General features: G+C 50.7%; 1 protein-coding gene across 3 annotated transcripts; it reads right to left on the bottom strand.

Annotated features, from left to right (window-relative positions):
* Positions 1 to 1,654: 1,654 nt before the first annotated feature.
* On the bottom strand, positions 1,655 to 15,394 carry GUSB (glucuronidase beta). 3 transcript variants are annotated; one of them, XM_047089201.1, is made up of 12 exons: positions 15,167 to 15,394; positions 13,586 to 13,771; positions 13,070 to 13,251; positions 12,748 to 12,890; positions 12,109 to 12,296; positions 11,635 to 11,787; positions 11,206 to 11,384; positions 10,981 to 11,127; positions 8,529 to 8,613; positions 6,757 to 6,933; positions 3,800 to 3,935; positions 1,655 to 2,056 (listed from the first exon to the last, which is right to left on the bottom strand). In XM_047089201.1, exons 1-12 carry the CDS (start codon positions 15,374 to 15,376, stop codon positions 1,887 to 1,889), a joined length of 1,956 nt encoding a protein of 651 aa, XP_046945157.1. In that variant the 5' UTR covers positions 15,377 to 15,394; the 3' UTR covers positions 1,655 to 1,886. The 3 variants fall into 3 exon arrangements, with proteins under 3 accessions (XP_046945157.1, XP_046945159.1, XP_046945158.1); XM_047089202.1 differs by lacking the exon at positions 1,655 to 2,056 and adding an exon at positions 2,069 to 2,939; XM_047089203.1 differs by lacking the exons at positions 12,748 to 12,890; positions 13,070 to 13,251; positions 15,167 to 15,394 and having other exon boundaries at positions 13,586 to 13,652.
* Positions 15,395 to 23,435: the final 8,041 nt, after the last annotated feature.

Raw genomic sequence — 23,435 nt, 5'->3', positions numbered from 1 at the left:
TAGAAGCACATGCACGTGCTGATCAGATCTTGCCCACGGCTTTACTTCAGCTCCCCCTGAATGCTCCACTCAGTCCCCTAAAAAGGTAACACCTGCAAGGAAGATGAATCCATTTAAAATATAGTTCAGCCATATTTTATTGAATACAACAAACGCGTTCTCTAGAACCTCAGGATTTAGGAAATGGACCTTACCACTCCTAACTTGTAAAACATTTAAGTGTTTAATTTTTTTTAATGTTGTTAAAGAGTTCTGTGTTATTCCTTGACATTAAATGGAACGCAAAACTTGATTTCCTTCAAGGAACTTAAGTTCAGTGGTAACAAAACAAACATGTAACCCCCAGAACCCCTAACTTCGTATCTGAACCAACAACACCTGCATTTCTTAAAAGTGGTCTAAAGATGGCCACTAAAAGAAGGTTCAGTTATCTTCACTGTCTTTCCTGGAGTTTGGAAAGAAAGGATACAAATGGGTATGTGTTGAGACATGTGAATCAACCACAAGTGAAGTGAATCAAGTTCTGTATTAACTGCTTTGGTTCACGGTCCTCCATTTGACTGGACACCAAAGGGAGCCTTTTTCCAAACCATTGAGCTTTATTTATTTTTTAACGTTTATTTATTTTTGAGAGAGACAGAGCATGACCGGGGGAGGGTCAGAGAGAGAGGGAGACCATGCTGACGGCACAGAGCCCAACGCGGGGCTCAAACCCACGAACTGTGAGATCATGACCTGAGCTGAAGTCGGACACTCAACTGGACATGAGCCACCCAGATGCCCCTTTTTTTAAATATTTATCTTTCAGAGAGAGAGAGCAGGAGAGGGACAAAGAGAGGTGGGGAACAGAGGAACTGAAGCAGGCCCTGTGCTGACGGCAGAGAGCCCAATGCGGGGTTCAAACTCCCAAACCATGAGATCATGACCTGAGCCAAAGTCAGACACTTGACTGAGCCACCCAGGCGCCCCCACAGCATTGAGCTTTAAACCAGGACTGATTCTGCCATCTTGGAATAATGTACCTTACTTGCCTAAACGGAGCCTCTGGAAGAGGAGGAGGAGTGATTCCATAAGGACTAAGACCATCCTCTAGGAGCAAGACAGGTGGCATCATCCAAAAGGACAAAGCCCTAGACTACTTGTCTGTAGGCCTGACCTCTTTAAGAGGGTCCCGTCACATTCAGTGGAGTCGGATATGAAGGCACTAATGGGCCTTTATGCTCCTCTGTCCATTTCTGTCAAGACTAGACTATGGCTGGGGTTGGAATAATGTCCTGGAAGAACTGGTAAGCTCTGAGCTCCCTTCTGATCCAGACATTCTTCATCTCTTACCTTTCTTATGCTTATTTGTCAGCTTAACTTGGTGGAAATTGGTACACAGACCTTGTCGATTATTCCAGTAACATCGCTTTCTGTAAATTCACTGGGACGTGAGCTCATCTGGGAAGCTGAAGAAGCAGTCGTCTTTTCCTCACGCACCTGGTTCGCTGCACAGGCCCTGGGGCCTGAGGGCTGCCAGGCTAGTCCTACGGAAGTGCCGTCTGCACCCAGCAACTCCGGCCGTGGTGTGAGTGTGGAAGCAAGTTTCGCAAGAGTCCGCACACAGCTAAGTTTGTGAAAACAGCCTGACACATAAGAATTTCAGACGCTTTCCAGCAATACAGATCATCGCATTTATGGATGGTCACTTTTAAGACAACTCTTTATTCCCACACTACGAAAGCTTTTATTTGCACCTCTGACATTCCCTTCTGGTAAATTAGTACAAAATCCGGGCCAGAAACTTCCCAGTCGGCCATGCACAGTCCAGGACTGCTGTGGAAGTCGCCCCTTACTTGTGGAGGAGGGGCTGCTATCTGCTCTTGTCAGCAGAGGTAGTTCTTGCTTTAAAGAGTAAATGGGCTGTTTTCCAAACACTGTGACTTCACAGCTGACCAGGGATACCTGGTTTCATTGGCAAGTTTCCAGTATCTCTCTCGCAAAAGGAACGCTGCCCCTTTTGGTTGTCTCTGGCGCGTGAAGATCCCCTTTTTATTCCCCATTACTCTCTGCGGTGCTAAAAACAAGGCAAAAAGGTATTTCAGATGACTTCTGATGGGCCAAACGGGAACCAACCTAGAGACAAGCTGGGCACGAAACAGAAATGTCCTTTTCTATAAAACTTAGGATTGCTTGGTCTGAAGTGGCCACTTAATGTAAGGCTAAAGATTTAACCTGCTGCTCCCCCAAACAGCTCAGCTCCCTGGTATATTTTTGTTGTTGTTGTTGTCTCTTAGAGGAAAATCTAAAATTATTTTTCTTTTATCTGCAAAATAAGGTTTGAAACATGAGCACCCAGCTGCCCGGTAATGAGAGTGGGGACTGAGACAGAGTTACCCTGAGAAAGGCCTGGGCTTTTCTAAAGAGACGGCTCTCCTAGTGGGAGCTGGGGTCCTGACCAGGCAAGGGTGCCTCGGTGGGATCTACCAGATTTCAAAGCTCTCTCAGGCAGACTTCCGGCTGGGTTCCAACTGCCAGTGGCAGGTCGGCTGCTCTGCAGCAGCTGAAGCTGGGAAGGAGGCGAAGCGGGCCACAGGCTCCCAGCACACCTTCTCTCCACCTCAGGTGAAACCACAGCTTCCGCTGAACGGGAAGGTCTTTCCACGAGAAGCAAATGCCAGGCACTGGGCCAAGCACTTTAATCACATGAATTCCTACATCGACCCGCAGGGGGCTCATCCCCACTTACAGGCTTGTGACAGGGTCAGATCATCTGTCCACAGTCGCACAGCTAATTTCTTACTACACAGAGCCAGCGCATCCATTCACGAAACCGGACTTCAGGAGCCGTCGATCTCACTTGCCAGAGAGAGGCTTGAGTTCTTGTTCCTTTTACTCTACCTTCCTCTTTCCATTCTAATTTTTCATTAAACTTTCGCCTTCCAAAGACTTGTCTTTCCCTGTGAATAACAGGTTGTAAATCCCACTACTAGCAAATCCTTCCTTACCTCCCCAAATCGCTATGCTAAGTTTATGGGATATCAAGAAACCAGTAACACCTACAGGTATAGAAAGAAATGGGATCCACGATGAATGGCACTGAAGTGGCCCTCACGTCTCCCCGCTTGAGAAAGAATGCAGATGGTATTCTCTCCGAAGACTTTCAGACCCTCCCACATTCCAAACACTTTGACACTTGCATTTGGTAAACCTGCCTCCTACAAGTGAACGATGTAAAACACACCAAAACATACTAAGTTTCCCAGGCTTTGTACCGTACTCTGGAATAATAAGTGTAGCCCACACGTGAATCCAAAGCTAGGTCCACTTTTTCCACACACTGTTGTGAAACAGACAGAGGCAAGTTGGTCATTTTTGCCTCAAGATAATACATCCTCCGTTTGCTTTTTTACCATGAAATGATCTGGGAAGCGGGCAAGTGATTGCTGCTTGCCAAACTAGGAAATCCTCACGTAGCTTACACTGATTAGAGCTTTCCCCCTCGTTTCCACTGCTCTTTTCAACGTTTATTTATTTTTGGGACAGAGAGAGACAGAGCATGAACGGGGGAGGGGCAGAGAGAGAGGGAGACACAGAATCGGAAACAGGCTCCAGGCTCTGAGCCATCAGCCCAGAGCCCGACGCAGGGCTCGAACTCACGGACCGCGAGATCGTGACCTGGCTGAAGTCGGACGCTTAACCGACTGCGCCACCCAGGCGCCCCTCGTTTCCACTGCTCTTACAAACAAATGTCCTGAACTAAAAGGCCAACCTGAAAAAATGAGGAACAGTACACTCCGCAAACCCAACTGCCACTTACACTGGTTAGTCATAAAATCGGCAAAGTTCCAGATGAGCTCTCCGACCACGTATTCTTTGCGTTTTTGATCCAGAACCAAATGATACTGCTCCAGCAGACCTTTCTGGTATTCCTCGCTGAACATCAGAGGTGGGTCCTGGAATTCAAGGCAGAGAGTGAAGTTAAGAGGCAGAACTGGCAGAATTGTAAATGGTAGATAAAAATAAAGATCCATGTGACGTGACCAAAATACCCGTCTCCACGGTGGGCTGCAGTGACTGCAGGACTAGGGCGCGGGTGGAGATACAGCCAGGCTGTGGTGTAGCCCAGAGTAAAGAAAAGGGATTGTTTAAGGAACCTTAATTAGGAACTGCTTTATTTCTAAGCAGAGTTTGATATTTTATCTTCCATCTCTATTCACCAGTGCAGCCTGAAAGTTGAGCTACACTGGAAGTAAAAATGAGTCTTCAGATAATAAATTTAAAACTCACATTTTAAGTAGCTGCCAGCTGACGATTTGAGAAATAGTGTGACTCACTTGAACTCAACTCGCATTCCTCTGTATCTGGTCTGGGTGAGCAGCTGCTACTTAGCACATCCGTCCATTCGACAAATAATCACTTAGTATGGATGGAGGCTCTGGTGATGAAGTGACAAGCAAGAAAGGCGAGTGTCCCTGCCCCTGCAGGCTTTATACTCCGACAAGAAAGACTCAAGGTGTTAGCGTAATGAGGGTAAATGGGGGTGACTGGCAGAGTGCAAAGCCAGAGCCAGAGCCAGGGGGTGTTTAGCGGTGGGGCTGAGAAGGGCCACGCAAAGCTCCCTTGAGGAGACGTCAAGGACCTGACAGGTGAGAAGGGTCCTGATGAACGAAGGCAGAGGCCACGTCTGTGGACTCGTTCAGTACCTGGTGAAGAGCGCCTGTGTGCTGTGTACTAAGATATAATGACCTTTTAGAGGTTCTTGGGACGGTCTCAGTTTTCATCCCATGGCAACCTGAGGGGCACTCAAATCTTAAACGTTCAAGGATAGAGCTCTTCAGTCACTTTACAAGAGAACAAAGCCCTGTAGGCCTTGGCTTTCTTTTCCAAAGAGAAGGATAGAAATGCTATCGAGGACACACTGGTAATGTAACGGTACAACTGAGCCAGGTTTTGTTCCAGTTCCGAAGTTGTATATGTAGATGTTCTTACTTTGTTTTAATGGAAACAACCCATTAGACAACCTCATTGTCTAATTCTTAAAACCGAATTAAACTAAGTCAACTCAGTCATAACTAGTCATATTTCAAGTCCTCAAGAGTCACATGTGGCTGGTGGCTACCCTCTTGGACAATGCAGAAACACTCCATCACTGCAAAGGGTCCTATCAGCACTAGGTCTAGACTGAGTTTCTTAAACATTCAGAGTTGGTTACCTTTTCAAAAACGGAGAGCTGATGTACATATACACTGTCTTCATAAGCTATTTTCCCTTACTTTACCAGTTTGTAAAGTGGCATTCTGTGTAAGCAAGATGAATTTAAGGGTATGAACAGAATAATATAGCACATAGAGGTAGCTGTTCAACATACCAAGGATAAGCATATTAAGAAAGGTGTGTTGGGCACCTGGGTGGCTCAGTTAAGCGTCCAACTTCAGCTCAGGTCATGATCTCATGGTTTATGGGTTCGAGCCCTGTGTTGGGCTCTGTGCTAACAGCTCGGAGCCTGGAGCCTGCTTCACAGTCTGTGTCTTCCTCTCTCTCTCTCTCTCTCTCTCTCTGTCCCTCCCCGACTCACACTCTGTCTCTGTCTCTCTCTCAAAAATAAACATTACAAAAAAATTTTTAAAAAAATGTGTCAACAAGGAACGTGGTACTTGTGACAGTTGAGTGTAAGGAAGCTGGGTAGGGATGAGGGGCTGGCTGTGCTTCAAAAACCCACATGAAAAAAATCCCCAAGATAAAGCATCATATCTTTGGGAAGGAAATGAATAAAAAAGAGAGAGAGAGAGAGAAAAGCTAGTGATTAAATCTTCCTCGGGGACGCCTGGGTGGCTCAGTTGGCCGAGCGTCTGACTTCAGCTCAGGTCATGATCTCATAGTTCGTGAGTTCAAGTCCCGCATCAGGCTCTCTGCTGTCAGTGCAGAGCCTGCTTCAGATCCTTTGTCTCTCTCTCTCTCTCTCTCTCTCTCTCTCTCTCTCTCTCTCTCAAAAATAAAAAATAAAAAATAAACAGAAAAAAAAAAAAACCTTGCTCCAAGATTTCATTCATTTCCTTAACAATTATTATTTAGCACCCACTGAGGGCCGGACACTGCTGAGGGCTTGGGAAGCACTGATACATAGGATTCAGTCTCTCTCTTGGAGCCCACAGTCTGGTCAGGGAGGGGGCCAAAGAGATAATGATGGCACCCAGTGAGAAACGCTGACACAAAGACCAGGCAGAAGGAGCAGTTTCCTCTGCCTATGGCAGGCGGGGTAAACCTCACCAAAGAGGGGACGTCTGAGCTGAGATGCGAACAGAGTAAGAATCCCGTAGTCAGTGAATGTGGTGCTAACGTGGGCATTCCAGGCAGACGGAACAGCCCACACCAGAGCAGGAGCCAACAAGCACAGTGAAAACAGCCCAGGAGTGAAAGCAGAGGAGGACGACCTGGGAGAGGGCAGAGAGCAAAGGACGTTGACTGCCCCGGCCAGGGACTGGGGCTTTAGCGTGGGGGTCAGGGGAAGCCAATGACAAGGCTCCCAAGATTCGGATTTGCTCAGGAGACCACTCGGGCAGCTAGGGGAGGCTCTTTGGAAACGAGGCCAGTAAGGAGGACCAAGCAAGCGAGGCGGAGGCCCGAGTCCGGCAGCCGCGAGTGTGGAGGACAGGCTGGTGTGAGCCAGCACTGCATGGAGATCATCAGGACAAGTGAGGGGTGGGAGAGGAGCACATTTCCAGCTTGGGGAAATGTCCGAGAGTGAAAAAATAAACGATGTTCTACACCACTTACCTGGTGAAACCCTGCAATGGTGTCTGCTCCGTACTCGCTCTGGATTATTGGTTTCTGATAGGTCTTATACCAGTTCTCAAACTGGGTTGCCAGCTGCAGCTGAATCACCTCCATGTGACCATAGTCATGATACCAAGAGTAGTAACTATTCACACAGATGACGTCCACATACGGCACCTAGGATGAGAGCATTAAGCTTGTTCACGAACCAAAAGACTGTAAGAGCATTAGGGCTCACAAACTCAGGGGGCTCTTCCGGCACAGGAGGCAACAGGGGGCTGCAGAAAATGATCTAGGTGCTCCCACGTGTAGCAGACATAGAAGTGACCTGAATAAGGCAAGTCTATGATCCTGGGCTGACGCTCTTGACCTGGCTGTAGCTGGGCTCTGGAGAGACTGAGCGGTAGAGCAGACGCCCCATGAGCCGGTCGCGGTGCCAGCCCGGGGCGGTGGCGCTCCTGTCACTGGGCTTCCCTTACCTGGGAAATGTTCCCAACTGAAGGACAGAGGCGGTTTTTTTCCCCACAAAGGTCTTGGTGAACCATGTCGTTCGTGAGCTGGTGCTGGGGCCACAGAGTGGCCGAAAACTTCCCTCCTAGGAGGGCAGCGGCAATGATGGGCGGGACCCCTCATGTCTACACAGTGCGGTGCTCAGGACTGAGTGGCAAGGGCTAGGCCAGCCAACTGTCCGGCCTCTCCTATCACCAGAACACAAGCCAGTCTCGAAAGCCTGTACTGGGGCTGATGTGGTCCGACCTTCCCAAGCGACCGAGCCCCTTTCCAAACTGTGGCTGAAAGCAGCGGGCAGAAAGAGGGAGCTAGGGAAGTGCCCGCGGGTGGACACTTGCACACGGATCACACATCCCACCAGGTGAGCCTGGCAACCCTCTGTGGCCCAGGCACTGGCTGCCCCATCCACACAGAAGACGAGAACGAGGATATGCCACTTGGGCTCTGAGGACATGAGAGCCTGCCTGTGCCATGCTGGTGTTTGGGCACAGTCTTTATGCTTCTTTGAAGGGGCTGTTCTCAAAAGATGCCAAGGGAAACACCAGGGCTATGAGCCTTTGGTCGCTCATGTTAAAAGGAGTGTTCCCAGTTCATTTTGTACATTGCGTTCTCTCCTCCATTCTTTCTGCAGATGTTTTCTCTTTCTGTAGTGCTTTCCTTTTAAGGGCTGGCCTTCAGTTCTCTGGTGAAGACACATTCTCTTGCTGCCATGTTCTACCTACAGCCTCAGTGTAACCCTGCACATAGTTTCTGAGGGGTTGCTGCGCCAGGGGGTGGGGAGGGATGCGTGTGGTCCAGCCAGCCAAGTGAGCCTGTCTGACCCTTCGATTCCAATCAGGGGTTCCCTTCTTAAAAACTCAGATTGCCAGCCTGGACTTATTAGATCAGCATCTAGGCATCTGTACTTTCAAAGAGCTTCTCTGAGTGGTTCTGACAACCAGCTGGGTTTGAGAAACACTGGACAGTGACAACTTTAAGCTCCCTTAAACCTGTGCCACTTTAAAAGCATACTAAACCGCAGAGCATCAAACCCTGACTCTGACCTGAGAACGCACGAAACCTCCCTGTGCCCAGCCTCCTTGGACTGAGAAGCCATACTGCTGGGCAAACAAGCAGCTAGTTATCTTTAACCTGAAGACCATCCAGGGACGCGTCTGGACCGGCTGCTCAGGGCTCCTCCCAGCAGCCTGTGTTAGCAAGGATCAGAGCAAGGCGAGAGGACAGGCAGGGAAGAGAAGTGGCACAGAGACCCCCAGGCTCACCCCCAGGTCTGCTTCATAGTTGGAGTTGGTCACAAAGGTCACGGGCCGGGAGGGATCCAAGGCTTTGGTGTGAGCAATCAGCGTCCTGTCCACAGAGGGCAGAAGACACAGGCTCATCAGTCTGGGAAGGGCCCTCATACAGCCGTCTTTCTCTCTCTCTCTCTCTCCACCCTGTCTCGAAGCCAAAAACTAAAGACAAAACCCTTCCTCCCTCCCGACCTTGAAGACTCCTTTCGGTAGGCAAACACGGTCTTCTAGCCTTAGATCACGTTCCTTGGCCTCTTTCCTTCTCTCTCCCCATATCCCACCCCCACAGAGGGAAGGCCACCCTCACAGCTGGGGTCCTTGGGCTGGGCTGGGCTGGGCTGGGTGCTGCCGCAATCTCGGAAAAACCTCTTGAAAACAGGGAACGGGTGGGGCATGGGCCAACGTGGACGTTAATTTAACGAGTAGAGGATGTGTGTGAGGAGGCGGGCTGTGTGTGCACTGGGCGCTCACTGGAGACTGGAACAGGAGCAGTGGGACCAGACATTTGCATGGGGAAACGCTATGCTGCCATTACAAGTGGGCGGTACAGGGCTCTGGGAGACAATAGCAGGGCACTTAACTGACACTGGAGAGTCACCCCATACTCAGAAAAAACAGCATTTCGTCTCATTCCCCAAGGAGGAGCTGCGGAAAGAGGCTCCCAACAGAGGGCCCAGCCTGCGCTCGGGGCTCAGCCTGGGGACCCGTCACAGGCCACCTCAGCACAGCTCACTCCGTTCACTGGTCAAGCTTGCTCCTCTGCTCCCCGTCCCCACAGCTGGCTTCCTTCTCCATGACACTCTTCCCACCCTGCCCTCCTCATACAAGGGCTGCGGTTCCTCAAGCCAGAACAGCACCCTTCACCTCGAGTACCAGAGCCACACTCTGAAACAACCTGTGTGCCTCTGGGAAGCTTTGAAGCCTCGCTGAGCTCCTGATGCCCAGGCAGCTCCAGCCATTCCCTGGCCACCTCCCTACTGCACCAACGATCATGCATCACCTTCTCTCCACCTCCCAGAAAAGCTTGCAGACGCCCATTCTCGGACACCTGCGCTTTCTGCCCCACAACAAACTTCTGTCTCCCCAGCCCCAGCTCACACAGGCCTGTGCCTCAAGGCACCAGGCTGCACGTTCAGAGCTTTGCCCAGTGGGCTTGCTGCTCAGAGCCCCGCATCTTGTACCCACGGCTCAGCTCACAGCACTCCACGACACTGAATGGCCTCTGCTGCCTCTAGAGCCAAGCGAAGTGATCCCCCTCTGTGGGCCAAGTTACAACTGCATGATTGTAAGAAAGACAAGGAACCAAGGACCACCCCCACCCTGAGGTAGTAAACCCTCCCACCGCTGGAAACCACCCGTAGGTGTGGTTTCTGTCCACTGCAATGCCAGGGTGGGGGGAGCCTACTGACATTTAGTGAATGGGACCGTGAACTTTTAGATGGGCTGATCCTGTCTAGTAATGTAACTTAAAACAGTCAGAACGTGCATGTCATTGAAAAACCTGTTTATAATCATGTGCCTACATAATCCAGTTTCATAAAGCCACTTTACAGAGATGAACCCAAAGCATCACCAAGTGGTTTTTGCAGGTGTAACATGCACTAAATTTCCCAGGAATGGAGATAACATAAAAATTGAGAGAAGACTATACTTGGTTTGGCTTGGAACTTTACCTAGAGTGAGTCACCACTTCATAAATGCACAGCAGTGAAGGAAACACCGCCGGTGGCGTCAGTCACCAAAACGATGCCCCCACTGTCAGCATCTGTAGCTGTGTTCTCAGGTGGTTCCACATCTAAGTGCAAGCGTCTGACCCCTTCACTGGCTCTTCTGGGGAGTTGGCTCATGCACTCACGTGTAATTATATAAATGACCCTCCTCTATATCATAGTTGGGCCAGGCCACTGTTCTTTTCATAACCTGAAGTTATGTCTCTAAGTCACTCTGTGCAGAAGTTAACTCCAGGGGTGCCCAGGGTGGCTCAGTCGGTTAAGCATGTGACTCTTGGTGTCAGCTCAGGTCATGATCTCACGGTTTGTGAGTTCAAGCCCCCTGTCAGGCTCCGTGGTGACAGTGCAGAGCTTGCTTGGGATTCTCTCTCCCTCTCTCCGTCTCTCCCCCACTTGCACGTGCTCTCTTAAAATAAATAAACTTAAAAAAAAAAAAAAGTTAACCCTAGATTTCATTTCAGATGTGAAAAAGGGACACCGGGCTCAGTGGGTTGAAATCACAAGTGGTGGGTGTGTACTTGGTGCCCTGCAGTGACCATGTACGGAGGCACCCCCACCTGGGCTGGGAGTGGACGCTGCCTCTCATAGCACATGCCTGCCCCAGAGCCAACCTCAGCGCTGCCACCCAAGGCTGACCCAGACCAAAGGGCTGAGGTCTCACCCCTGACCCCACCCAGGGCAGAGGGAGCACTCACTTGAAGTAGTAACTGGCAGGTTTCAGGAAGGAAGTGGGCTCATTGGCCACAGACCACATCACAACAGCCGGGTGATTCTTGTCCCTGCGCACCAGCTCCTCCATCACCTCCAGGTGGTGCTGCAGAGACACGTTGCTGTAGCTCTCGCTGTGGCAGAGGGAGGAAAAGGAGCCGTCAGCGCCTGCGCCCCCGGCAGGCTGAGCAGGGAGGGCGGCGGGCACTCACACCAGCACGATGCCCACACCGGGACTCTCGTCGATGACCACGATCCCATAGCGGTCACAGAGCTGCATCACCTCCTCCGCGTAGGGGTAGTGACTGGTGCGGAAGGCGTTGGCCCCGAGCCAGCGAAGCAAATTGAAGTCCTTCACCAGCAGTGGCCAGTCAAAGCCCTTCCCTCGGATCTAGGGGAGAGCACAGTCGAGTGATCCTCCCTCCCCTGTCCCAGATGCACTTCCGTCTGGAGCCAGGCCCCGGAAGGGTCACCCCATTAGCCCTCAATCTGGCACAAGGACAGGCCCCATCAGGCCCCATCCGGCAACTGTTTCAAGCAGTTTGCTTCACTGCTCTGAGTCACCCTCAATTGCTTCAGGGGTCACGCGGAAGGCAGTGGTGAGCAACAACTGTCACAGGAACCCAGAAGCCACGACTCACATCTGCATCCTCGTGCTTGTTGACCCCGTGGAAATAGAAAGGTTTCCCATTGATGAGGAACTGGTGCTCTGTGACAGCCACCGTGCGAATCCCCACGGGGAGAGTGTAGAAGTCAGACACAGACCCAGCTGCCGTCTGCGCGGTCAACCTCACCTGTGAAAGCCGAGCACCGGTGTGAGGCATCCGTGCTGGCCTGAGCCCCGCACAGCCCACCCTCCAGCGGGAAGGCCCCTCGTGAACCACAACGGCCAACGTCTGGGGCTGCACGCAGAGAGATGCAGAAATTCCCAGCTTCTGCCATTAACAAGGAAGAACATTCACCCTGCCCCTGGTGCCTGCTCTTCAAAACTGGGCCTCCCTACCAAGCGGTGAGAAAATCAGACCAGAAGCTCAGAGGACCACGTGTACCTGACTACCTGTCCTGCACCCCCTTGGAAGCCAAGGCTGCTGGGTGGGGGCAAAAGACCTCGTTACCTCCAATGAGTACAGGTAGGCAGGGTGCTCATGCATCAGGTATGGCCACCAGAGGTGGGCATTGGGCACCTGCAGCTGGCCCCGACCCCCTGTCCCCTGGGCCACGACTTTGCCTTCCTCATCCAGAAGACGCACTTCCAGTTGAAAGTGTTCACCGCCTTCAACAAAAATCTGGTAATCCACCAGCCCTGCAAGAGACAAGGAAGATCAGACCAAAAAGGGAGGGACACGATCTGGGTCACACAGAGAGCCTCCCGCAGCCACCACTCTGAGGAGTCCTCAGCCAACAACCGTTTATTTCTGGAGCCCAACCTGCAATGAGGGGAGATGAGGCGAGGGCAGCACAGTGGGAAGGGACACAGATTCTCATGAATCCTAAGCGATTCACCCTGAGCTATGATTTTACACAAGCCCCACTTCTCCTTGGGCTTCGTTCCCTCACAAAAGGAGGTCAGACCAGATGAATGATTTCTGCTGCCCGTGCAGTTCAGACAGGCTGGATTTCAGCTCTTTTTGGGCAGATGGGAACCCCGAGGGGGAAGAGATGCCGGCAGAGGCTTTCTCCTGGAGCATCTTTCCAAACAGGGAGCAGAGCCACTTGGGGCCTGGCTGAGGGAAGTTCCTGCAGGGAGCCCTTACCAGTGTCTTGGTCCACGCTGGTGCTGACGGTGATGTCATCAATGTAGGTGGTAGGTGTGGTGTAGAGGAGCACGGGCCGATGCAGCCCCGCGTAGTTGAAGAAGTCAAAGTTTATGTTCTGGACAAAGTAACCCTTGGGGTACCTAGGATGGGAGAACAATGGCCAACTTGGACCTTGCTCTGATACTCTGACCTCAGCTCACATGTCTCCCTGGCCTCCCAGAGCCAGGGCCTCACCTCTGCTAGGGCCACCCTGCCCCAGTGGGAAGACCAGTCGGCAGGGTGGGGAGTGGGGTGGAGGGGGGATCAGGGTGCTGCTCACTTGGAGGTATCCGTCTGGTAGAGGATGGTCCCTGGCGGCAGAGTGTGGGGGGTGAGTGTGTTGTTGATGGCAATGGTAATGCGGCAAGAGGCCAGGGGCCCACTCTGTACCAGCTTGCTGATGTCAGCCTCGAAGGGGAGATGGCCCCCCTCATGCTCTGCCACGTGGACCCCATTCACCCACTGCAGACAGAAAGATACGGGGAGGGAACAGCAAGTCAGGGTGGCCATCGCAGGCACTCCCTCACACAGAAGTGTCGTATGTGGGGGCTCAGGGCCCCGCCAGCCACCCCCTGCCTCAGGAATGGAGGAATGAAGCTCCACCTGAACAGATCAGGCAACCTTCCCCCGACCCAGGGCACCAACCCCAGTGTGGGACATGGGTGTACCCCCCCCCAGTCCACCCCAGGAGGCAGGCTGTCAGGTGACCCCTGGGAACCACACACCCCAAGGCAACCCCAGGCTGCTCAGCAACTGCACATGACCACTCGCCCTGCCCGATGCTTGTTGTACTCACCACAATGGCATAGTAGTGGGCGCTGCCAATCCTCAGCACCACTCTGGTGCCCAGGTCCTGAGTCCATCGCTGGGGCAGGGTCGCCTCCCGCTCGTACCACACCCAGCCGACAAAGCTGCGCAGCTGCCTATCCTGGCCCACATCATTGAAGCTGGAGGGAACCGGCATGTCCAGGGTGGGGCCCGACTGAGGAAAGAAGGGCTGGGATCAGGTCCGGACCACCTAGGAATCGAGGACCAGGACCCAGGCAACCCCCTTCCCCAGGGGCCACGTCCCCCAGCCACCTGGCCTGCAGGAAGAAGGCTGGGTAAGATGACTTCCCCTGGGCCCCGGGATTCCAGGCCACCCCACCATTCTTATTCTTTGCCAGCAACTGACTGATGCCGTTTATGGAGCTCATTTAATTTGCACAACTCCACGAAGCACACAGCGGTCACTCAGTCACTCGATCAACGGTGTGCAGTGAATACCTACAATGCTGTTCCGGGTGCTAGGAATAAAACCGTGAGGAAGGCTTCCGCTGTCAGGTGATCAGCTCTATGAAGAGAGTGTGGAGGGTGGCAGGGATGGTCAGGGAAGGCCTTTGGGGGCCCATGGGATACTGCCTTCTGACAACCTGGCAGAACTGGGTGAGCCTGAGCCTGACAGGGCATCCCCTGAACATCTCCAGTAGAAGGCTAGGCACCAGCAGGACAGCTTGGTGAGCCTGGAAGCAGCCTGGGGAAGACCTTCCTGACGTCCTGTCTGTGGGATTTCCTCTGTCCCTCACAGCTGTATCCCAGGGTCTGGCACAGCCCTGCATGTAAAAGACTCAAAAAACGTTGGCTGAATGGATGTATAACTTGGTAAGAGATCCTCCTGCTAGCATGGTTTGTGTCTGGGGCTGGGGGGCAGCCAGCTCCTTCTCAGGGCAGTCTGTGGACAAGGGCGAGCCCAGCCCACAACCCAGGCAGAGGCAAGAGGATCTGTTCAGACCAGACCCTAAGAGGAAGACAACCGACCGCCCCGGGGAGGAAGCTGGTGGGGGCAGGGGCTGCTCTGCTGAGGAAACTGTGAGTGGGGCACAAGCCCGGCACCCAGTTCTTCCTCCCCTGAGGAACGGATGGCAAAGACTGACAAAAGAGGATCTAGGAGAGAAGAGAGGGCCAATGGGCACACAGGCCCAGCACCACTTCCCGCCGACACCACCCAAGTCAGAGGGGAGAGCCGGGGAGGAGTCCTTGGCCGGGTGGGTGCCAAGCCCCGTCCTCTCTCTGAACCTCAGAACCCCAGGTCCTTCGCGCCAGGGCAGGGCTGGTGCCAAGACGCCTACACCTCCTGTCCTCCCGCCCCCGAGCTCGGTGCCAGCGCCGCGAGCCTGTCCGGCTCAGCCAGTCTTACCGAACCGGGCTGGAGCAGAGGCCTGCCCCGCCGCCCCCCGGACGTCCGGGCCGGCCCTCCACCCGTTTCCTCCCTCGCAGTCCCTCTCCCCGTCGTCTGATCCCACGCCTCCAAACCCGTCCAGCTTTAACCTCCTCCTGGCCGACAGCTCCGAGACCTCAGAGGAAGGCTCCCTGCCCACCTCCCCCGCTGGGCCCGCACCTCGCGCAGCGGCGTCCGGTACCACTGCTGCTCGAAGCCCTGGCGCCGGTTCTCGGAGAAGTCGGCGCGGAAGCTCCAGAGGCCGTTCAGCTCCTTGCGCTCCCGCGACGAGCTCTCCCGGGGGTAGAGCATCCCGCCCCGCAGCGCCAGCCCGCAGGCCCAAAGCAGCGGGCCGAGCGCCGCCCAGACCGCCGCCGGCCCCCGGAGCATGCTTCGCGCGTGGCAGCTCACAGCCAGCCGCTTACCGCCGGGCTCGGAGCGGCGCTGGAGGCGGACGGGGCGGCGCGCGAAGTCACGTGCCCCACCTGAGGCCTCCCGCGCCATTTTGGTTGAGGGTGAGTGCCCGGTCCGGAGGAGCTCTGGGGCCGCAGGGACGCCACTGTCTGCTGGCCACAGGGCCGCGGCGGGGATGGGGGTGGGCCGGCGGGGAGCCCGAGGTTAGGCCCTCAGGGGAGAGGGACCCCGAGCCTCCAGCCCCCGTCCTGAAAGGCAGAGGTCCCCGGCTCTGCGCCCGCCCCGCCGCCTTGTCCTCCCCGGTCCGACTGCTCCCCCGCCCGGGGCGGTCGGTCCGGGGCTGCGGCCAGAGCGGGACCCAGGGAAACAGCCGGACAGCCCGTGAGCCCAGGCGAAGTCTCTGCGGTGCCTAGTGGCGTGCACCCCGCGGCCGTAGCCTTGACCGTGGGCCTCCAGCTACCGTCACCTGAGCCCCAAACCTCTAACCAGGGGCTCAGGGCTCCCAGTTGGTGTTGTGGGATCATAAAGATGCAAGGAGAGGGGGCTTATGGCCCCAGTAACCTGGTCTAGATAAAATTGTACAGTTACCTGATTCTTAAAATTACTTTTTTTTTTTTTTTTACTTTTTGCTGATTTTATACTTAACAAAGCAACCTAATAATGGGCCTTCATACTGCCAACAGAGTCCCCAGAATAGTAAAAATAAAATATATTTTAGGAGCTGACAAGATTTAAAGGTTTTTTTTTTTCTCACAATATAAAAACAAGAAAAGTAGGATGCAAAAGTACATACAGTATGATCAAAATATTGTATCCGCAGAAATACAGATAGATGTGAAGCATTACTGGTGTTATAGATAATTTCCATTTTGTTTCTCATACTTTTTTGAGTTTTTTGAAATTTCCTGCAAGAACATAACATTATTCTTTTAATCAAACCAATAAATGCTTTTTTAAAATCAAACAGGCAGAGGCGCCTGGGTGGCTCAATTAAGCATCAGACTTCAGTTTAGGTCATAATCTAATTTGGTGAATTTGAGCCCTGCATCAGACTCAGCGATGTCAGTGCCAGTGCGGAGACTGCTTGGGATTCTCTCTCTCCCTCTCTCTCTCTGCCCCTCCTCCATGTTCCCTTTCTCAAAATAAATAAATAGGGGCACCTGGGGGGCTCAGCTGGTTAAGCGTGGGACTTTGGCTCAGGTCATGATCTTGTGGTTCATGCATTCCAGCCCCACATCGAGCTCTGTATTGTCCACTCAGAGCCTGGAGCCTGCTTCAGATTCTGTATCTCTCTGTCTCTGCCCCTCCCTTGTTTGTGCTCGCTCTCTCTCAAAAATCAATAAATAGGGCTACCTGGGTCGCTCAGTCAGTTAATTGGTTGACTCCTCATCTGGGCTCAGGTCATGATCTCATAGTTAGTGGGTTCAAGCCCCACATCAGGCTCTGCACTGACAGTGCGGAGCCTGCTTGGGATTCTCTCTCATTCTCTGTCCCTCCCCAGCTCTCTCTCTCTCTCTCAAAATAAATAAATCAATTATAAAACAAATCAATAGATAAACATTTAAAATTAAAAAAAACGAATTTTCAAAAATATGTCTTCCCATTTGTCTTCCCATTTGTCTTCCTCACTTGCTGCCCCCACCCACCTCACCCTCGAAATCTTCTTCTCCCCAGCCCCTAAACCTGATCTGGGAATGAGACCAGCTCCCTCTTTGATGTTCCCAAATACAGGTGCACAAACTCTTTCTACTCTAAGGACTCATCTGCCAGAAGGAGAACGTTAGCCTAACTAACAAATGTAGGCAAGTTACTGAGTTTCAGCTCTCTTGGGCACTGGTTTCTAGTCCCTGCTCTTATTTCTGAGGCTTTCCTCCAAATATTTGTCAGAGAACTTGTCTGAATTGGCCACCAGATGATGTAGCCCCTCAACTGCCAGTGAACAGTTTGGAAATCGAAGTTAATGTTTATTTATTTATTTATTTTGGGGGTGGAGAGAGAAGAGGGGGCAGAGAAAGAGGGAGAGGGAGAGAGAATCCCAAGCAGGCTCTGCACTGCCAGTGCAAAGCCTGACTAGGGGTTTGAACCCATGAACCGTGAGATCATGACCTGAGCCGAAATCAAAAGTCAGACATTTAACTGACTGAGCCAGTTAGTCACCCCCAGAAGATAATTTTAAACAAGAGAAATAAGGGGCAGGTTCTTCTCTGACACACCTAATATAAATTAGCACCCTGTCAAGTCACCTTCTCACATCTCCCTGATTTATCCCTGACACTGGTCGTAGTCTGAAGTGACCTTGCTCCTCTCTCTCTGAATACCTGTGGTAGACTGAAAAACCATTCGTTGACAGCAGCATCCTTCCTTGGGGGGATGGGTCTACTTTCCCACCCCCAGGACCATGCATAGCCACATCACTTGCTTTGGCCAGAACTGTCCACACTGATACACATAGCTCTAGTTCACCCATTTTAATTGCTGGAGAAGATTCCACTGTGTGAATACACCACCACTGATTTTGCCCTTTTCCTTTTTTTTTTTTTTTCAAGGTTTGTTTATTTTGAGAGAGACAGAGACCATGAGCCGGGGAGGGGCAGAGTGAGGAGAGCAGGCTCCTAAGCAGGACCCTGCAGTGTCAGTGCAGAGTCCATCCAGGGGTTCGGTCCCACGAACCTCGAGATCATGACCTGAGCAGAAACCAAGAGTCAGGCACTTAACCCACTGAGCCACCCAGGCGCCCCTGCCCTTTTCCTATGCAGCAATTAGGCTGTTTCCATTTCGCACTTTCACAACCAACCCCACGCCGTCCATTCCTCAGGCGGTTCTTGATCCTGTGCTCACATGCAAGACTGCCCAGCTGCGTTCTAGGAATAGAGATGTGGCCTGGCGGCCTGGTGGGTCTGCTCATCTTCCCCTTTACTGGGCATCCTGAGGGCCCTCCATGGGGCTGGTACACATGGGTGCTTTCATTTCCTGCTGCCCCACAGAAGGGAAGTGCTCGGCCATCAGCTCTTCCCTTGACCCAGGGCAGATCCCTGTGGCTCCCTATTCACCACTTCTGCTTGTGTCTGGTTCACAAAGAGGCCTCGCTTACTTTAATCTTGACTAGATCTTTCCGGGTCTGTTTCTTTTTGTGCTTTATTCACCGGTATTTTGTATCTGAAACATGAAGTCATTTTGCTATTTGACTGTAGGTCTGTCTTAAGCTACTTTTCTGGGTATTTCTCCCATCCCTCAGCACACTTCTGCTTATGGGCCTCTTGGGCCCAGAAATACTTTCCCAGGCTTGTCTTGGAGGCTGTAGCACTGTTTGGGCTGATCTCCAGGTCATCTTTCTAAGCGTGGTTCAGATGCCAAGTCTTTCGTTTCCTCTCCCTTTTCCTTCTTCCTGGGATGGCAGCTGTCAGCACATTTGTACTCAGGGGACAGCACTAGAGTCCTGGCTGTCTGGCTTTCGCCAGACTGTGACTTTCTGGCAGCTGACCCTCTTCCTTGTCCCATGACTACCATCACATGGTCCCTGACCCCCAAGTGAGAGCCTACAGAGCATCACTGGGGCAAAGGTGAGGTGTGTGTGGGTGCCCACTGGATTCCTATCACTTGATGACAATAACGATAGAAATCCTGTGAGCAGGCATTCTGCTAAGGGATCCTTATGGCTCTGAAAGACTATAAAATGACTATTCTGTCTCTATCACGGATGAGGAAATTAAGGCTCAGAGAGGTAAAATGACTTACTCAAGGTAATACACCCAAAACTACATTTACCATTGTTGATGGCACATTCACTCCTTTTCCCAAATTACCCTACATCCAAAGGACTTTCTGATGTCTAAGACGGAAAATACTAATGCTTTCCCTTCGTGGTCGAGTGCAGCAACACAAAATGTCCCTGCAAAGATTGTATGGTCACAGCTTTGAATTTAATAAGCAAGTCACAGGATACTCAGCTGATCAGAGCACAATCTGAGACTTCCTATTTTGCTCCCCAATTGATAAATTTTATTGCATTTAAACATTATCTCAAATAGGTCCTGGGACTCATTTGGCAACTTCTTGCTTCTGTAGCTGAACGACCTCAGATCTTTTCATCAGCCCACCAATCAGTTCCTTTCTAAGAGACAGATAACATCTAAAATTTTTCTGATAGCCTGTGATTAACTGCTGTAGCTTGCTGAATCAAAGAAGCTGAGTTTGGTACAAGTTCAATGCCAGTAACTTTCTGGGCTTGAGATACTGAACAAGTAATACCGGGCCTCACTTACCCAGCAGATTGATTTTTTTCATTCACAAAAAATAAGATTTCAACAAGAGACCCACCCTCCTGAATACAGATATAAATGGGGGAAGTGAGCACACACAGACCTCCTCCTAATGGAAACCCAGTGGAACACCCTTGATCATGTGCTATATTTGACTACAGACTGTGTGAACTGTCACCAGTTTCTCTTTGTCAACCCAGAATCTCTTGCTTTTCTTTCCAAGGAGGCTGATTTCTAAAGTGATGAGGTCCCTCCACAGGATTCCTCTGGGCTTTCACAATACCTGGTCTTTCAGAGTGATAACATTTCTGGAATGTGGACAGTCTGGCTAGTGATAAATGGTCCCCATTCTTGCAGTGGATTCAGCAAAGAGAGCTATCAGCACAGAGCCCAGCGTGGAGATTGATCTCATGAACCGTGAGATCATGACCTGAGCTGAAATCAAGAGTCGGATGCTTAACTGAACCACCCATGCACCCCCTGATGTTTATTTTTTTAACAGCTTTATTGAAATAGAATTCAAACACCACATAATTCATTCATTTACAGTATACAATGCAATAATTTTTAGTATATTCACAGATGTGTGTGACCATCATTGCAATCAAGTTTGGAACATTTTCATCACCTCAAAAGGAAACTCTGTGCTCTTTGCTTTCTATCCTTCTATCCCTCCCATCCAGTCCTAAGCAACTGCTAATCTATTTTTTGTCTAGATTTTGTATAGATTTGTCTATTCCAGATGTTTTTTTATGTAAGTTGAATTATATAATATGTGGTCTTTTGCATCTTTTTGAAAAAATGCTTATTTATTTTTTAGAGAGAGACAGTGGGTGAGGGGCAGAGAGAGAAAGACAGAGGATCTGAAGCAGGTATACTCGGACAACAGAGAGCCCAGTGTGGGGCTTGAACTCATGAACTGTGAGATCATGACCTGAGCGAAAGTCGGATGCTTAACCAACTGAGCCACCCAGGCACCCCTGGGCTTTTGCCTCTTAATGTTTGAAAATAAATGTGTCTATATTATAATCCTGCTTTGTGAATTGAGAATATGAAATCAGTGTTTTTAGGTCTGTCACTTTATACATTTTTTTCAAGATTAGCAGAACATTACGGAAAATATGGAATCACATTTTCTCCTCCCTTCCCTAAAAAAAATGCCCAGAGGCGTTTTTTGTTTTGTTTTGTTTTTTCTTTAAGAGTTCACTCCAGGGGAAACAAAAGGAAGAGGAGGAAAAAATAACAACCCCGGGAGTCAGGAGGTTTTGAACTTGTATTGAAGTTCTCGCTATCCAGGCCCTTGATCTCCAGGCTCTGCCTGCTGTGGGGTCTGAGTTCACCTTTGAGGAGCAAACGTCTGGGAGATGGGTCAGGGCTGCCTCCTCTCCCATTTCCAGACTGCAGAGCTGCTCTGCCGATAGGAAGGATGCTTGAGGACATCCCAGAGATGGACTTTCAAAGGGGTAAGAGTAGAGAAAAGAGATGAATGTCCCGTTGTCTGGAGGAGGGAGGATTTATCAGAGCAAGGACTGAAGATGAAGCAGTTGCCAACAGCCCAGGCCAGCTCTCAAGCCTGGCTCGGGGAGCCATCGGGTACTTCAGGGTGCAGAAGGCATTCTTCAAGGTCAGCCGCAGGACAGGCATCAGCTAAGGCAGCGAATGAAAGCTCTGCTTGGGTCCTGACCCTGAGGAGGGAGCTTGTCAAACTGATCCACTCCTGATTTCACCTTTAGGGAAGATCAACCAGGTCCCTGCTCCCACAGCAGTCCCTTTCCTTAGCAAAAATGACAATCCCTAGTCTCGAACATTGGGCAGGAAGCATACAACTCTAAGACATGATCCAGAAGTGAGTGGCTGAACTCACAGAGTTCAGTAGATGCTCTAAGGAGGAGGGTGGCTCTGGAAACCTCAAAATCCAAATTCTACTGGGTAATGTCAAATGAGTGGGGGAGGGGGAGTCGTTCTGGCTGAACTGGAGCAGATGGGAAACAGAAAACAAGGCAAACAGGTCCAGTGCCCTGTGGAGACCTGGTTTGTTTTTTGTTTTTTTTTTTTTTAATTTTTTTTTTCAACATTTATTTATTTTTGGGACAGAGAGAGACAGAGCATGAACGGGGGAGGGGCAGAGAGAGAGGGAGACACAGAATCGGAAACAGGCTCCAGGCTCTGAGCCATCAGCCCAGAGCCCGACGCGGGGCTCGAACTCCCGGACCGTGAGATCGTGACCTGGCTGAAGTCGGATGCTTAACCGACTGCGCCACCCAGGCGCCCCGAGACCTGGTTTACAATAAGAAGACAAGAGGGGGAAACACAAAAACAGGCTAACGTGATCATAAGAGGCTTTGAAGTTGTGTTTGGAACAAGAACATAGTGACTGGCTGCCTGCAGCTTATTTCCACCTCAGCTGTCTGGGAAAGTGATCTTCAGATTAGAAATGGAAGAATAGGGGCACCTGGGTGGCTCAGTCAATTAAGCATCAGATTTCTGGTCTTGGCTCAGATCATGATCTCATCCATTGTTTTGATCGAGCCCCACATTGGGCTTTGCACTGACAGTGAGGAGCCTGCTTGGTATTCTCTCTCTCTCTCTCTCTCTCTCTCTCTCTCTCTCTCTCTCTCTCTGCCCCTCCCCCGCTCACTCTCTTTACATAAATAAACAAACAAACTTAAAGAAAAAGGAATAGAAAAATAAATGTCAGTAAAGGAATCTGAAAGCCCAGTGTAGTGGGTTGAATGTGCCTCTCCCCACTTCAAATTCATATTCACCCAGAACTTCAGAATATGACTATTAGTTTTCTAGGGTTGGTGTAACACACTATCACTCTAGCAACTTTCTCGTGGATTCTTTGGGATTTTCTAAATACAGAATCCTGCCATCCATGAACAGACATAGTTTTATCTCTTTCCAGTTTGGAGGTCTTTTATTTCTTTCTCTTGTCTAATTGCACTGGCTACAATATTGAATAGCAGCAGTAAAAGCAGGCATCCTTGTCTTGTTCCTTATCTTAAGGGAAAGGCTTTCAGTCTGTGAATATGATGTTTACTGTGGGTTTTTCATAAATGCCCTTTATCTAGCAAATAATCAACATTAAAATTTTCTTGTCCATAATGAGATATTGTATATGCAGAATGCCCTAATTATTAATAAGCCAATGTATTATGATACCGATAAAAAAGATTATCGTAATTGTATAAATACATGCCTTTTATTATGTTTAGGAAATTTCCCTTTATTCCTACTTTTGAGTTATTTATTTATTTATTTATAATTTGATTTGAGAGAGAGGGAGTGTGCACATGTGCACACGTGAGCAGGGGAGGAGCCAAGGGGAAGAGATAGAGACAAAGGAAGAGAGAGAGAGAAAGAGAGAGAGAGAGAGAGAGAAAGAGAGAGAATCTCAAGCAGGCTCCACACTCAGCACAGAGCCTGATGCCGGGCTCAATCCCAGAACCTGGGATCATGACCAGAAATCAAGAGTCAAACACTCAACTGACTGAGCCACCCAGGCGCCCCACCTGAGAGGTGGTTTTTTTTTTAATGTTTATTTATTTTTGAGAGAGAGAGAGACAGAGTGCAAACAGGGGAGGGCAGAGAGAGAGGGAAACACAATCTGAAGCAGGCTCCAGGCTCTGAGCTGTCAGCACACAGCCCAATGCGGGGCTTGAACCCACAAACCATGAGATCATGACCTGAGCTGAAGTTGGACACTTAACCGACTGAGCCACCCAGGTGTCCCGAGAGTTTTTTTTTTTTTTTTAAATCAAAGTATAGTTGAC

Source organism: Lynx rufus, unplaced genomic scaffold (genome assembly GCF_022079265.1).
Source record: "Lynx rufus isolate CCGP_SWC_20201006 ecotype Redwood Valley unplaced genomic scaffold, mLynRuf1.p SCAF_27, whole genome shotgun sequence".
NCBI lineage: Eukaryota > Metazoa > Chordata > Mammalia > Carnivora > Felidae > Lynx > Lynx rufus.
Note: the sequence above shows the minus strand (reverse complement) of the source record. Positions and strands in the feature narration are given on the sequence as shown.

Coding starts and splice junctions, on each gene's coding strand:
- GUSB (XM_047089201.1), bottom strand. CDS start 15,376: ATGCTCCGGGGGCCGGCGGCGGTCTGGGCGGCGCTCGGCCCGCTGCTT. Junction 11,788..12,108: donor CCTACCTGTACTCATTGGAG/GTAACGAGGTCT, acceptor CGGCTTTCACAG/GTGAGGTTGACCGCGCAGAC. Junction 3,936..6,756: donor CCATTGCAGGGTTTCACCAG/GTAAGTGGTGTA, acceptor CTTGAATTCCAG/GACCCACCTCTGATGTTCAG.